The sequence below is a fragment of the Xiphophorus hellerii genome, chromosome 10, assembly GCF_003331165.1.
Source record: "Xiphophorus hellerii strain 12219 chromosome 10, Xiphophorus_hellerii-4.1, whole genome shotgun sequence".
In the NCBI taxonomy this organism is placed as follows: domain Eukaryota; kingdom Metazoa; phylum Chordata; class Actinopteri; order Cyprinodontiformes; family Poeciliidae; genus Xiphophorus; species Xiphophorus hellerii.
In genome coordinates, this window is record NC_045681.1 from 11736703 (window position 1) to 11752914 (window position 16212).

General features: G+C 34.8%; 1 protein-coding gene across 1 annotated transcript; it reads left to right on the forward strand.

Annotated features, from left to right (window-relative positions):
- Positions 1–9: 9 nt before the first annotated feature.
- LOC116727617 (C-X-C chemokine receptor type 6) lies at positions 10–4809 on the forward strand. The gene is given in 2 exon segments (XM_075074335.1): positions 10–205; positions 3032–4809. Coding segments are annotated over 2 exon segments (1335 nt in total). The 5' UTR covers positions 10–24; the 3' UTR covers positions 4186–4809.
- The last annotated feature ends 11403 nt before the right edge of the window (positions 4810–16212 follow it).

Consider the following 16212-nt stretch of genomic DNA (forward strand, 5'->3'; position numbering starts at 1 on the left):
CAAAAAAGAAGGCAGGACTTTTGCATGTTGGCATCGTCGATACAGGGGTAGACGAAGGTCAACAAAACAGAGAGCTGGTTTTATTGGCTCGTGGTAGCTGAGGTTAAGCCCACAGGATTGTTTATAAGAGTGCAAGCTCCTCAGAGCTCTTGGTGCAGGAACAGGAAAACAACCTGGGACATGCTCAACAACTCAAACATCACAGGTACGTTCAGTTTTGGAAAGTGGAAGTTTTAATGTAAATTGAAAATGATTGCTTTTATACACAGAAATACTTATAGAGACCAAAGGAAAATGTTGGATTTAGTAAAGTAATATCTTTCTACCAAGATATTGGAAAGGAGTTAAATGTATTTGCATTTGTAATCTAAATGGTCTTTGATGTAATATTGTAAAATAGTTCCCCCCCAATAACCTTCCAGAGTCCCAAAGATTAATTAAATTTACTGTTATACTTTATTTATTTATTTACTATTTATCAACCTGCATAATATGTTGAGCCCCAGCACTTAATTTAAATGAAACATTTACTAGTTTTACTACCTCTATAAATCCACCAAACTTAAACTTTCAGGATGTCTGATTGTGGTTCATCACAATCTTAGCTCACACATGACTGACTCGTGATTTTTTTTTTTGTTTTGTTTTGTTTTTTATGTTCCCATTTCTCTTCTCATTAAAAATGCTATGTGCATGAAATTCAGAAGGAAATCTGAGATATTGATATTTTTCTTAAAAAGCAAAAAAAGCCAGAAATCAAAGAAGTTGTGGTGGCATTCCTGAACAGAAACATGACACACTTGTTACACACAGCCGTGAAAAAATGACTGAAATAATAACTGCAGCCCACTCAAACTTGGCGACATCCCTTAGTCAGTGGGGGACAATCTCACTTTCAGCCTTATTTAAAAGATGCTGGTTTTCCTGATATTGCTATGCTTTGTTGAATATTTTATAGTGAAGTGCGTAACATCAGGCCGCTAAATAAAGAACCCACCAACAATCATTAGTAAAAAATTTAAAACGATTCCAAATCCAGACTGTACATTTCTAAAGCCAGAGTTTTCATGTGTAAAACACATAATATTATTAATGTCATTTTTTTCTATAGCTCTGTATTTTCAAAAATTAAACAAAACTATTGTATTGCTTTTAAATAAAATAAAATTGTGCAAAATTCTAGGTTTGTTCAATTTAATTAAGATAAAAGTTAAGAAGTTAAATTTGATTTCATGATTATTTTGGAAAGCTGGAAGAGATGAACAATATTTCTTCCGACAAATACTGTAGGTCTATTCATCTAATAGACCTAGATGAATCAGGTCTATTAAACACAGACCTGATTCATCTAGCTATCTTATACCGTAAACGCAGCAACTTTTTAAATGTAGATTTAAATACTTCAATTTTAAAATTTAGTTAGTATTTCTGTGCACATGTAAAAAAAAAATGCCAGTTGACTTGTCTTTGGAGTAGATTTAGTACCAACTGAGAAATACGCTAAAATCTGGAAAACATCAAAAGCAAAGTGAAGAAGCTGATGACTCAGAGCGGGAGAGTTAGGAGATTTGGTGGCATGCAACATAAAGTGTTATCACTTAAATAAATGAACAAAAATATGAAATGGGTTCTTTTGGTAAATTTTAGTTTTTCAAGAATGACAAATTTCAATTTGTCATTCTTGTACGTTGTCGTATGACAACATACTTTCATGTACGTTGTCGGCGCATTAAAAGTTGGAGTGTAGATTGGATGGAAAACCCCTGATATGCTATGTTGCTAGTTTATTTGAGTATTCGGACTGCGTATTAGAGAATGACTTGTGAGATTTGCCAAATTCATTTCAGAATTTTTTTTAATTACATCAAATTAATTACATAAAGTTACCACTTTGAATTGCGGATGTGACAAAAAGTTTGCATTTGATGGTTTTGGAAGACATATAATTCAGATTCATTGTCTCCTTTTGACCATTTTTATTAGTCTTTAACCTGTACACAATTATTTTTTTCCTTTTTTTAATTTACAACACAACTGCTGTTTTAAACTCATTTCCGACTTTTAGAAGCAGAACTTGTTATTCTGCAAGTTACATTGAAATTGAATTAATTTCAACGTAACATTTAACTTATTTCTGATGATATAAGAAACCTTAGAAATAATTTCTAGCAGATAACACACTCCCATTACCAGACACAAATCGATCCAGAAAGAAATGTTCCACTTACCTTTTCAGAAAACCTCCATAACACAGACTTGATCTCTTAGTAATGAAATTTATTCTTAAAAGTAAAGAGGACAATTTAGCACTGTTATATGCCTCATTGCTAGTAGAGTGGCATAGTGAAACATGAAATGAAAAAAAAGTGATTGTGAAAACTGCCTATAAAGGCTCTTAGCACGCGACACTGACTGATCTGTCGACCGTCTAGCTACCCACGATTTCCCCTCTGCCAACGACCTGATGCCAGTGTCACGCAATGCGCTTCGGTATGACTAAAGTGTCTCTGCTGCTTACTCAAACTGAAGAGCAGAGCTGCAGCTCCTTGACTTTTAGTCAGCTTGTACCAGTTTGTATTTCCTGATCTCTTGACATAGTGGGCAGAACTCTTCTCAAAATGAATCCAGGCTTCATGTAAATTGGAACTTGTCATGCGATAGAACAATAGTACGTCCTCACGCACACTGGCTGTGGCTTGGCATTTTGCACAAATCTGAAATGACTCACAATATTCACCATTGGCTGATCAAAAAGCTATTAGTTTAATGTGTAGGAGGTTCTGGGGTTCAGCGTAGCTTTACCACTTACAGACAAAATTTTGAAATAGTTCCACTTAATCATATTTTTTAAAATTCAAGTTCTACTAATTAAATAGCTGAAAGAACTATTATAGGATAAACAATTGAATGTACTCTGTTTAGACGATATGTTTCTTTAACTTTGAGTTTTCAGTTAAGGATGTGATTGTGTTTTAGTCACCAAACTTCACTGCATGAAGAATTTACATGTTTTCTTTCTGTTTCCCCACAGTGACAATGGACTACTCCCATTGTGAAAATTTCAGCTACAATGATCTTTTTGACTGTTTTGGAAACTTAAACTTCAGCAATAACACATCTGACTATGAAGCTGACTTTTGCGAGGCCACTGAAAACGAGAAGTATTTCATCCCAATGTTCCAGACATGTTCTTTTTGCTTGATTTTCTTCGTGGGAGTTTTGGGAAACTGTCTGGTGATCGCCACCTTTGCTCTCTATCGACGCCTCCGGCTTCGTTCCATGACTGATGTGTTTCTCTTCCACCTAGCGCTGGCTGATCTCCTCCTGCTCCTCACTCTCCCTTTGCAGGCATCCTACACTCACTGGGGTTGGATTTTCCCAGATGCCCTCTGCAAAGTGATGCGTGCATGCTATGCCATCAATACATACAGTGGACTGCTGCTGCTCGGCTGCATCAGCGTTGACCGCTACATGGTTGTGGCACGAGCCCAACAGATGCTACGACTGCGCAGCCAGATACTAATGGCAGGGAAAGTTGCTGCTGTAGTTGTCTGGATCATTGCCATTCTCTTGAGCTTGCCTGAAATCCTCTACTCTCGGGTTTCTGAGTTTGGTGAAGAGGTACACTGTGTCATGCAAAAGAGTGGGCATGTCAAGATGGTCACCAATGGAGCCATCATTGCTGTCTTTTGTGTGTCTCTTATCACCATGGTGATATGCTACACTTCCATAGGTGTGGTTCTGTGGGAAGGCCACGTGCATCGCCGTGGGAAGCAGTGGCACCGGCAGCGCACGCTAAAGCTCATGGTTGCCCTGGTGCTGGTTTTCCTGATCTTCCAGCTTCCATACACGGTGGTTTTGTCTCGGAAAATAGCGGGGCAGTTCTGCGCTCTGATGGGGGAGTACATCACCTGCACTCTTGCATACGCACGCTGTTGCCTCAACCCCATCCTGTATGCACTGGTTGGCGTACGTTTTCGCAAAGACGTGCTGCAGCTCATGCATGACTCTGGCTGTCCATGTGGACTGCAGCTGAAGCTGCACAGTATCCACTCCACATCCAACTCTGCCTCTTCTCGTGCTCTCACTGTGCTCTCAGTTGTCTCCCCAACATCACCTGATCACAATTACTCCAGTAGTGATGGATTAAACCCTCTCAAGTTTCAGTTTCCAACAAGCGAATAATCTTGAAAATACGTAGAACATAAGTGTCTTTGCTTTAAATATGTCATTTAGTATAATGAACGGACATTAGAAATCAGTTTAAACGTCATTAGATCCTCTCCTCAATTTCTGTACTGGTTTCCAGCAGCATCTGCAGCTGATTGAGAAAGATGACTCTTCACAACAAAGCAGATCCTATCAGTCGCTTTTAGATCTTCCAAACTCCAGTCTCATGTGTCAAGGAGCTTCTGATAAAAACTACTGTTCTTTAAAATGCTGAATATTACTGAAGTAATAAATTGTACAGATTTTTTCACTCAGCATGAACAGATGTTAATTGTGGTTGGTCAAAGCTAAAAAAAAAGGAGGAGCAGCATTTAATTTTTATACACAACTTTTATACAGCTTACATATTAATACCCAACTATTAGAAAATAACGTCTCACTTTATTGTAAAGAAATTCACCGCAGCCTTGTGATTTGTTAAACATGTAAATATTTTAATATTTTTTTGTTTTGCTTTCAATTTTTGTAACTTATTGCATAATACATCATTTATTTTTGCTGTACAAAGCTTGTTCTGTTTTCTAACCATTAAATGCCTTATTGTTGAAATTCAAATAAACCAGTGATATATTGCCTCTTCTTTGTTGCCTGTTTTTTTTTATCATTTTCTCCAGAGGATAATAAATATTCACCTGAAAATAAAAATTCGGACTTTTCAGCAAATTCATTGTAATCTTGGCCATTTTGACTTGGTGCAGTCAAAGTCGTATATTGTGGTTCAAAGTCAGACTCTATCTAAACTTACAGCAGTTGTCTTAATATGCAATCTAATCAACTTTCTCATAATTTAATTACATTTTTTATTCTGGAATGATTACAGTCATCTTTTTGTTAACTTTCTGGTTTTATACATGACGCTACTTTTACATAAACGGTTGCTATTCTTTTTAAAATTACCATTAAATTACTATTTTCTCATATTTTTTTAACAGATTTCAATAGTAAATGGATTACTATGATGTAGGACAAAACTAGTTTTGTTGTCCATTCTAAGTGTTTCTTCTGACAAGCCAGATTCATAGAGACCTTCCTAGAATCTACAACTTGATTATGATGGTTCAGGACAGCAATGAATAGACTGAATTTATACAGCTCTGTTCTAGTCATTCCAAACACCCAAATTGTTTTATACTATACCCACAATCACTTATTCACCCTCACCAGTATGTACACAATGATGATGCACAATTCAGTAAGCAAAATGGTAAAGCAAATTGACAGCTACGCACTAAGCCACAGCCACCCTTAGTTCATTCCTTTGTTAATTTGTATCTCCATTTCATAAAGCGTGTTGCCTTTTTGTCACCTGCTACTTCCATTTTGCATCAGTAAATAATTTTGCACTCGTGTACTTCAGCTATTGCAAATCAGTTTGTTATATAGTATTTTTATGACTCAAATAAATAATCCTAAATGTTCCACGGAGGAGGGTACTTTTTTTCATCCTTTTTGAAAAAGCTGAAGAACAAATCAACCAAAACTAAAAAAGGCACAAATGTATTGGGTTGAGATCTAGTGATTATGGAGCCAATTGGTGTACAGTAAACTTTTATGTTTAAAAAAAACAATTTTAGAGGATTTAAGCTTTTTTCTTTTCTTTTTTTACAAACCCTTGTAAGATAAACGTTTAATTCATTTCATTTATATGGTATCAGTTGACACTAAAAGTCATCAAAAAATACAAAATGGAAAAGTCAAAAAGTTTTATTTAGATATCTAAATTTAAATCAATTCTGATCAATTTCTGATGAAAAATTTGATGGCAAATGGCTTTTCATAGCAGAATAAATTGTACAATTTGTCTTTTACCTTTTAAACAGGAAATAAGTGGGACGGTGTTAAATGTTAATGCAAATAAAAGAGGTTCTGCATGCTTCTAGATGAGTCACCTTTTGTGGCATAGAGGGTAGTTGTGGAATTAGTTGGTAAGATTGACCTCTTCTACAGTTTCTGACTGCGATTGAGCTGAAAACGTCTGACTGAAGATGCTATTGTTTCATCTGCATGTCGTGCAAAGATTGTTTTGATGTTGAATATTACTGGCCATGCTAAATGCTTAAATGGAAAGCATCTGCAACTCTGTTTTATTAAAGTAGTGTGAACAAATTCAGTAACATAGCAAATGTTATCTCAGTGCATTTTAAAGCATTTATTTACACACACACACATATATATATATAAATTCAAATTTAGCTCCATGCATTCTGATTTAATCCAAGATGAAGTATAACAGGGTGAAGTTTAGGAGGCCAATTTATATTAAGTATTTTATTTAAATCTACTATCTGATAGCTTTTGTCTGGGGAAGTGTGTGGAAAAATCAGACCTCTTATATTAGTTAGAGCATGTTATTAGAAATATTAAGAGCCTTATACAGATAAGCACTGTGCTGTTCCTACCACTAGTCGACTTAGCATTGGTTGAGAGTAATTTTCATACAACCAATAAGTTTATTAGCAATATTGTTAAAATCAGGTGTATTGGTCAAGCTTGTGCACACATAGAACTTGACTGGTTTTTATGTAGTCACAGCTCACAGACATTAAGGATGAATATGCAAACTTTTAGAGGAAATAAAATACAGAATAAAAGGAATATTACATATGTGCATGTGTATGGACAGTAATGTTTTATGAAAAGAAAGAAAAGCAGGTCAAGGTGGATCAATATTTGCTGTTACATGAATCAAAATGCTATAAATATTAATTTTTAAAAATAGCTTCTAATGCATTTATTTTAGATTTATAAACAAAACTGGGCATAGATTTAAATGGATTCTCTTTAAATTTATGGTGGTTGAACATTGGTCTGATGTAGTTGGCTCATTTAGGTGCAGTACTGTGTCATAACAGTTTTTTTGTCTTTGTGCACATTTGGCTGTCTTCTCACTGTTGATTATCTATGGTCTGGTTATTGATTGGGGAAGTTTGTCTTGGCAAGTTTTTGCTGATACATTTGCAAGATATGGTGTAAGTATATATATATATATATATATATATATATATATATGTATATATATATACATATATATATATATATATATATATATATATTATTATTTTTTTTTCAAAATGAGCTGCCAAACCTCAAATTTGTTTCGCAAAGGGCTTAAAAGTCACTTGTTTGATTATGTGGGAGAGAAAAAAGCTGCAAAATTAGTTTTTGTCCTGTTTTGGAAGAAGGGTTTAGATCATAGCTCACCGTTTGCAGCTGCTTTAAAGGTTTTAACATTGTTATAGAACTGAAGCGCATATTCTAAATATTGCGATAAACATTGTGTATCAGACTAAGTCCAAACTGTAATATAGTACTTTTAGCACATTTTGCCCAATACTGTCTCTGGATGTGGTCTAGTGGTACATCTCTTATAGCCATATGATGACAAAGAGCAGCACAATACCTTATTTAAATTATATATTTCCCATTTTGAAGAGGGGACAAACTGAAAAAGGGCCTCATACATCTTTATACCTCAAGGCTTAGTAATTAAAAATAGACACTCTGACTAACTTTAAAAAAGTAAAAGAAATTATTATAAATTCTTAAGTTACATTTCTTTTATAGAATACAAAATATATGGTATAATAACCAATAATATATTGATTATTACACCATAACCAATATATAATATTGTGTTGAAAAGAGAACCTCTAAACCTCTTTTTGTTTTAAGATGTAGCTTTTTCTCTTTTTAGTGTCAGTTAAAGATACAGCAATAACATTTTAGCATTGAAATCATATTATAATCATGCTTATGATAATAAATTTTGTTGATGCTGTATATTTTTAAATAACGAAGGTATATTCTGTAGCTGCATGGAAAGAGGTGTACGGAGCCCCGTGCCGGAAGAAATATAACAGTAGGAGTGTAACAGGTAAATCTTTATGGATGCAAACTCGACCCACCTGTTTAGGATTGTATTTGAAACGTAATCAATTACAAATTTATTGATGGAACCTGACTTAATGTCATGTTTTGATTGTTGATTCTATGTTGCATTGTGTTTCTGTGTTTGATATGATGTAAAGCACTTTGAAATGCCTTGCTGCTGAAATGTGCTACACAAATAAAATTTGATTGATTGATGGGCAATTCCTAAATTAAAAAATTATTTCAGAATAGTGTTGGAGCCCCCTCCTCCTCAGGGTGTTGTTTGTCCAAGAGGCACTGTTGATCTTTATAGTCTTTCCAATGTAAGTTACCACAATAATAGACACACATAAGAAGTGAAACAGATTTGTGATACTGAAAACTGAACCTGAAATTAGCCTGCAAAGACATTGTAATAGTGTAGTAGTGCTGTTGCTGGTGAAAGCTTAAACATCTGTAGTTCTCCACCACATTCACCGTGTCCTTTTCCCACATTGAAATACAATAAGACTAGTTTCTGCACTTCTTAAAAAGTTTGCCACATCTAAAACGCGACGATTTTTGCTGCAAAGTTCAATTTATGATTTGCATTAAAACACGTCACCTGAAATATTAACTATAATTAAAATGATACAGATAAATGATATGATGATATGGTAATACTCTCCTCATTAATTCTATATATTAAACTGTGGAAAATCTGAACTGTTTATGAGAGCAACTGAAGCAGCAGCTACGTTTCAGGAGTTTAAAAACTTGTCGCTTTTGAAATATTTTTACCTCAAAGCTTTGTGGTTTCAGACTACAATGAGTCACACGACACAAAAACAGAGACAACAGCTAAGTTTGGTCATGGTAGTTCACGAGCCACGAGCCGTTCTAGCAGCCATGAGTTGACAAGAAAAAATGTCATGTTAAAATGTTGCAACATTGACCACAAGCAATTTTGAAATCATGAAAAGCACCAGCAGGTTTTTATGTGCTTAATTTCAAGGAACTGAATTTTTGCTCATGCTTTCACAATGTTTTTTTGAGACCTTACATTACATGGTTGAAGTTTGCAGAATTATCTATATTTCTATATAAAATGAAGCATGCAGTATTTTCCAAGTTTTGTTTGTTGATATTGCAGCTAAAGAAATGCAAATATCAACACAGTAGAAACTCTGAGGTAAAACATTTTGATTTGTTTTCTTTAAGCTGTTTTGACTAACCCTTTGTGCAGCAGTCTGAAATTTGAATAGTTTCTGAATCTTTGATTTTTTTAAACTGATATCTGTTCTTTCACCATTTGAGGCCATCTGGTGTTCTGTACATTTTTCCATTTCTAAGGAAACTATTCAGTAACGTACGACTTATGGATTTTGTCTGTTTTGACCTGGATATCATGTACTCAATAGCACTGTACTTTTTTTAAAAATTTGCTACACATTTATTTACTTTTCAAAGCATAACTTTGTCTTATTATAAATAATTGGATGCATTAATGATTTGCCCTGACAGATAATACAGATGTAGCCAGTTTAACCTGAAAACACAAATATACAGTTTGTTGGAATTTACAAAATAGTGATCAAACTTCCTAAACTTATCCTTCTGTCCAATGTGGACAAAAAATATAGTTGCTTCTTTTCAAATGTCACATTCCTGTCTGCTTTCCTTGAAAGTCAGTTTTGAAGAGAATATCTAAAACAATGATTTTGTAAGGTCAATTTCAAGTGTTTGTCTTTAAAGTGTTTTAACCCTCCTGTTGCGGGTCAAATTGACTTGTTTTAAAGTTTACTTTTTTTTTTTTAAATAGTTGGAAGTATTTCTTTTGCATGAAACTTTTTCCATTTGTCTCAATAGGTGCACTCTACATATACATTTAACATTTATTCATTTTACACATTTGTACCAACCCCTAGGTCTACTTTTTACATAGATACCGTTTGGGTCAATTTGACCCGGCAGTCAGGTTGAAGTGCAAAAACAGATGAAAAAATGTCCAATTCTATATGTTTCCTTGCAGCTATGAATCGTATTTCACACACACACAAACACACGCCACCACACACACCTACATGTACACCCCGACACACACAAGCCCACTTTCTCACTATTCTCTTTACTTCACTAGGAAACTGCGAGAAAGCAGGTTTTCACACAACTTTTGATGGGAATCTTTTCTGTTCCCGTGGACAAACTCCACCCACACTGAGTGGACACTCAGCAGATGTGGAGAAAAACATAAATACTCTCTGCATGACTCATTTATCTTGAGTTTAATCAACAGGTCAATTTGACCCTGAACAGTATGTGTGTCTCAAGTTCAATTATAAAGATCACCCATTGAAAAAAATAAAAAAAGTGTAATATAAAAAAAATGACCAAAGATCAATTTCAAGGAAATTATTGTTTCTTTGTGTCTATGTATTTTTCAGTGGACATAAAAAAATGTAAATTCCATTTTTCATGTCCAAATGAGTAAATGAGTAAGTTGTCGTCATTGATCCTTAATTTCTGAGAAATAAAAAAAAACATAATTGAACAAATATTGATTGAAATGGTTAGTATTGGAGTTAATAGTCAGATACAAAAATGTTTTGGAGGAATCTTTTGGTTTCTGACGCTATTGCATGATTAAACACTCCCCGAGTCAAATTGACCCAGGAACATTATTGCTGTACCTCAGAAACGAACATAACAGGAGGGTTAATCTTTGTAGCAGATTAATCTATATTTAAAGGGATTTGTAAAAGAAAAGCTGAAATTGCTATTTTCTTGAAACCTCAGTTTATATATTTTTCACTGGGCTGAATGTATAGAAATTTACCAGAATCATGGGAATAAACCATGTAATAAAGAACAGCTGCTTTTTTCTCATGTCTTTTATGTTTAACATTTGGATGTAGTTTTTAATGTTTAAGATTAAGCCAAAAATATAATTTTATTCTCTCACTCATTAGTGTTAAAACTATATAAAGCATCAAACTTTCATTCAGGACAATCAAGTGTTGTGTTCATAAATGTTTTAATTTTTAAAAGTACATAAAATGCGTCTCATACTTCCTGTCACTCACATGCATTGTGTTTGGCATGAAAAGGTAAAGTGGCATGACCTAGATAAAGTTCCTGAAATGTGTCTACATTAACTTTTTAAAACCTCAAACCAAAATGTTGTGCAAAACATTTGCTTGCCCATAATAGAACCACCTCATACTACTAAAAGAAGGTGAGAAAATGTGACTGAATCCACAAGTAACACCAACAGACCCACACACTGCTTCTCCTGTCATCACAGCTTGTTAAATCTCCCCGGTAGTCTATGAAACCAGGCCAGCTTTTGACACATTCAGGTTTAAGTTAGCGCTGCAGAGCCACCAGTTACACTTGATGGCATACCTATTTGTTTACTGGTAAAGTTTTTGAGGAGACAATATTTTATTTTCTCTTTGCAGACACACTTTGAGATGAGGCACAGGTGGTTTTAGCACTGCGGTATCTTTCTTCAGACACGTCCGTGTCTCGTGAAGCTCCTCTTTATCTTTGTTCCTGTGTGATCACTGCTAAGATTTTCTGATTGTATCTGTGGACATACATTCAGCACATTACTATGCCTCATTCTTTACTGATGTTTTTACAGAATGCAACTACTTTATCACCAAATGAAATACATAGTTGCTAAAATCAGCTTTTAAATACCTTCTGAAAACAAAATACATTGAAACGATTCTGTAACTCGGCATTTGAGGGGGAAGGATAGCTGTACTGTATAAGTATTTTCTTTTAGAAAACAGAAAAGCAGTAAAAACATTAATGATAAAAGTCCTGTTTAAATGCTACAAGGTCAATACAATTGTTCCACATATTGAGAAAAGTAAAGAAATTACAAGGTAGAAAAATATATAGATTTTTCAAAGTTGACAGTCCTAGTATATTGTTTTATTCTTCGTGGTTTGGTGATCTCATTTTCTGTCAGAAGCAAACGTGTTTATTACATGATATTCAGTTTTAATCACTGAATTATTTTGGTCTTAACACTGTGGACACTGTGGATACCTCAGAACTGAAACAGATTCTGAGTCATCTACTGACTATACTTGTTAGCAGTCAGGCAGGTTCCCAGTTTTAAAACCTTATTTACACGCACCGTACTGTGAATCTTTGGATTTGATTGATATTAAAATGAGCAGTTTCTGCTTCTTGTCATTGTGACTGTGTTGAGTGAAAGAAATGTTCCAGTAAACTGTGTGTGGCTCATGACGTCAGCTTCAACTCGTTTGTAAGAGAGCAGGTAACATTTACATTACCTGTTTTTTCCATGTATGACAAAGCCACAATTCTTTAGTAATATTAAAGCATGACCACTAGATGTCAATGTGGGCCTTGGTACTTTCTACTTTCTCACTACATAAGCCGGCAGAGTCTTGAAACACTGAAAAATTACCTCACTTCACTAATGGTAAATAATCAAAAGATTTTTATCTTTTGACAGCTTCATGTCAAATGTTTCTTTGACTTTGCAATATAAATGTAAGCTTCTTTTTGTCAATAATTTTCTGAACTTGGCTTTTTTTTACAATGCAGGTTAGCTGTTTGTTAAAATACAGAAGCCTTATGCTAATCTTTCAGATTTAATTCTGGGATCTGTCTTTAAAGCAGACTTATTTGTAATACTTTAAATATACATGTTTCAGAAAAGCAGTTTATTTCTGCTGAAAAGTCTTTCTGCAGAAACACTCATGAGATGCTATTATTTGGTAAATGTTTCTAAAATATGTAAATGAACGAAGAGAAGAGGCTTCTATGTTGTACATGTGGATTTTAATTCTGAGCTGCTCCAGTGTATTCTTAGCTCAGAAAGCCTTTCATTCTCAGTTCCATTGTTATGCTTTGACGCTTTCACAGGATTGAGTGAAGTTCCAAAAATTTGCATCAGAAAAGTAAAAATGAAAAGAATTCTGTACTTTATGCAAACTTGTTTTAAAATAATTTAATGTAGCTCACTGAATGCTTGATTTTAAAAAGGCTCCAGTGAGGATTACAATACGCTTATGGATAGTCGCTAATATCTTACTGCCTTCTTTGTATATGACTATGATTCTTCAATGACTAAATCACTGAATGACTTTTGCCTTCAGTACTACTTCAGAACTGAAACTGTTTCGCAGCCCATTTTGAGATGATCAGCCTGATCTGGTGACACAAGGGCAGATTCATCCATGCATGCATTCATGTGACTTGGGTCACTTTGGCCCCCTAAACTCTGAATATTGAAGCTGAAATTCAGACTTATCAACAAAGGCAACATTTGTTGCTAACCTTAGTAAAGTGTTGTCTCCTGTTGTTGTCTTTTACAACTGGAGCCCATACACCTGAAGGTTCAATGTGTGCGTTCCGACATGACATCCCACATATATTAGTGGTAACAAGTTGCTAAATGATGCCACTAGGTTCTATCCATAGTTGTGTTTGGAAATTAAAGTAGGTCAGCCGCCTCTGAAACACTTAGCACAGCTCATCTGGCACAAAGAAACAGTCCACACTTTATTGGTGAACCAATAAAGTGTTTAGGTGTGTGAACGGCAAGGTTGCTCTTTCTGCTCCCTAAACCTTACTCAGAATATTAAGGAGTCTAAGCTGTTTTTCCTGATGTCTGCCACAGCTGAATGTAAACAGGGACTTTGTTCAAGAACTTAATCTAACTCACCTTGCTTATTTAATTACAGTGTATTTGTTCTTTAGTGCATGGATTAAAAATACAGACTTTATAAAATGCTTTGTTGAAGTATCATTGTCGGCTGCAAGTCAACATGCTGCTGACCAGGTGTGGCACTTATAAATTACTAAACGCATCCTCCACCTTCCTGTAAGTCTCTGGCTTTCTGCAACTGAAATACGTCATCGCTGTTTCTTGACTCGTGCGATCAAAAAACACTTGGAGACGATCTGAAAATGTGCGATCCTCTTTACCGCATGGAGTCTGTGAACAGATGGAATGCAGGCCATTCTCTGCTCTTTTTATGACAAAACATTTAAGCATTTAAGGAGGCTTTGATCACAAAGAGATGTGGTTGTGCGAGTTGTCAACCACTGATTGTTAACCAGCCACCCCAGCAGCACAACAGAAAAGAGCCACTTACTCTGTTTTGACTAGGATTGTTTTTATGCGTTTGCTATAGCAGTCAAGTATAGTAGAACAGTAGTTTGTATTTGAAGTAACTCAGAATAGTATGTTTTTATCAAATTGTTTTTCAACTAACATGGGTCCAACTGACATTGTTAGGGATGGCAATTTCTTATTTCCATGTACACTGAAAATAGTAAAGTCAGCAGATAAAAATATTATTTTTCTAGTTCATCTTTTAAGATCTAATTGGATTTTTAAGACTCTGCCTTGATTGTAGAGAAAGAAAACAAAAATTAACACTTTGACTGGTGTTAAGACATTGATAATTTGAAGGGTAGAGCTTTTCAGACCCAAAGCAGAAGGGTTGGGCTTACAACCCTTCTGAAGTTTAGTTTACAACTAAAGAATTATGCTCATAGGATCTTTCTACTTCAATACATTTTTTGTGGGGCTTCACAGAAATGAGCAGTTTTGCATCATCCAAAGATAAACAAAAACATTTTTATGAGCAATTTCTTTCCAGGTTCCTGTTGTTCTGTGGCCTCTGTGTGTTAAAGAAGCTGTAAATCCCTCATAAGCTTTGATGAAATCTTTTGTCTTGTAACTGGGGCAAACTACTTTTGTAATCTACCACAGTATTATAGCAGTGTATATTTAGAAACAGTCAGAAAACCTGTTTGATCTGTGATGAAAGTGAATATGTTCACATTTGAATTAATGAACTTTACAGTGCACTTTCATTGTTATTTTTAGCTTATGTAAGTGACCTCAGCTAGCAGAGCTGCAGGTGAAGGAGACTTCTTTTTTTTAATCCAACACGGTCATGATTGTGGTTAATGAACTTTATAAATGGTTAATTGAATTTGCTTACAATTAGTCACAGTGCTGATTTTTGAGCCCAGTAGAGAACTTACATTTTGCTTTATAATTTCTAGTTGTTTTTATTTTTTCAGCCTATTTTAGAAGTTAGTACCCCCATTTCATGTAGGCTATATCCACTTCTCAGTACTCAATAGCTCTTTAGCTTTAATGGTTTTTATGCGTCCTCTGCTAAAAAAACATTGTTACTGGCACAAAGACCTTTGTAATTTTACTGTCTTGTATCTGTAAAGTATGTAAATGGAGGGGAAAATAAATATGAATTCAAAGTCATAGTTTAAATATATGCAGCGTTTGGATCATTTCAAAATGCCATTACATTTCAACCGTAGCTGTTAAACTGTGAAATTGTTATCCAAGTCACTTGTTCAAATATTTTGAAAAATTATAAAATTATTGTTTGGCTTTAATGCATCATATGGTGTAATTTTAAGTTCGACTAGTGACTTAACAGTCGGTAATGTTATTATTGTTTGGCTTTAATGCATCATATGGTGTAATTTTAAGTTCGACTAGTGACTTAACAGTCGGTAATGTTATGCTGTTTAGTGAATAAATATCAGGATTTAGTTTCAATTCTAAACTTTAGCTGGTAATTGTTTACTATATGGTTTGATAACTGGCTCTATAAATCATAATATTAAATAATTATCGGTCTACATCTGGGGTCCTCAAATCCAGGCCTTTGAAGGCCGGTCTCCTGCAACTTTTAGATGCGCCTCTGCTTCAACACATTTGAGTTAAACAATTAGCTCATTAACATGACTCTAGAAAACTTGAATGCATATTGTGGAGGTGAATCAGCCATTTTATTCAGGTGAGTTGGACCAGTGAAACACCTAAAAGTTGCAGGACACCGGTTCCCGAGGCCTGCATTTGAGGAACCCTAATCTACATTGTGGCTTTTTTCTTCTCATATCCCCTTTAATAACACCGAGAGTCACAATGAGCAGAAAATTATTTAAAATGTCTATTTAAAATGTAAGCCATAATAAATATCAGTTTCCTTGTTCCTGCTCCTCCTGTTTTACTTGGCATGTTTTAAACATCAGGTGTGGCCTTAACTTGAAGGCATTAGGACCCAGGGTGCTCTGTGCTCTTAGTTAAAGTCACTGCTACCT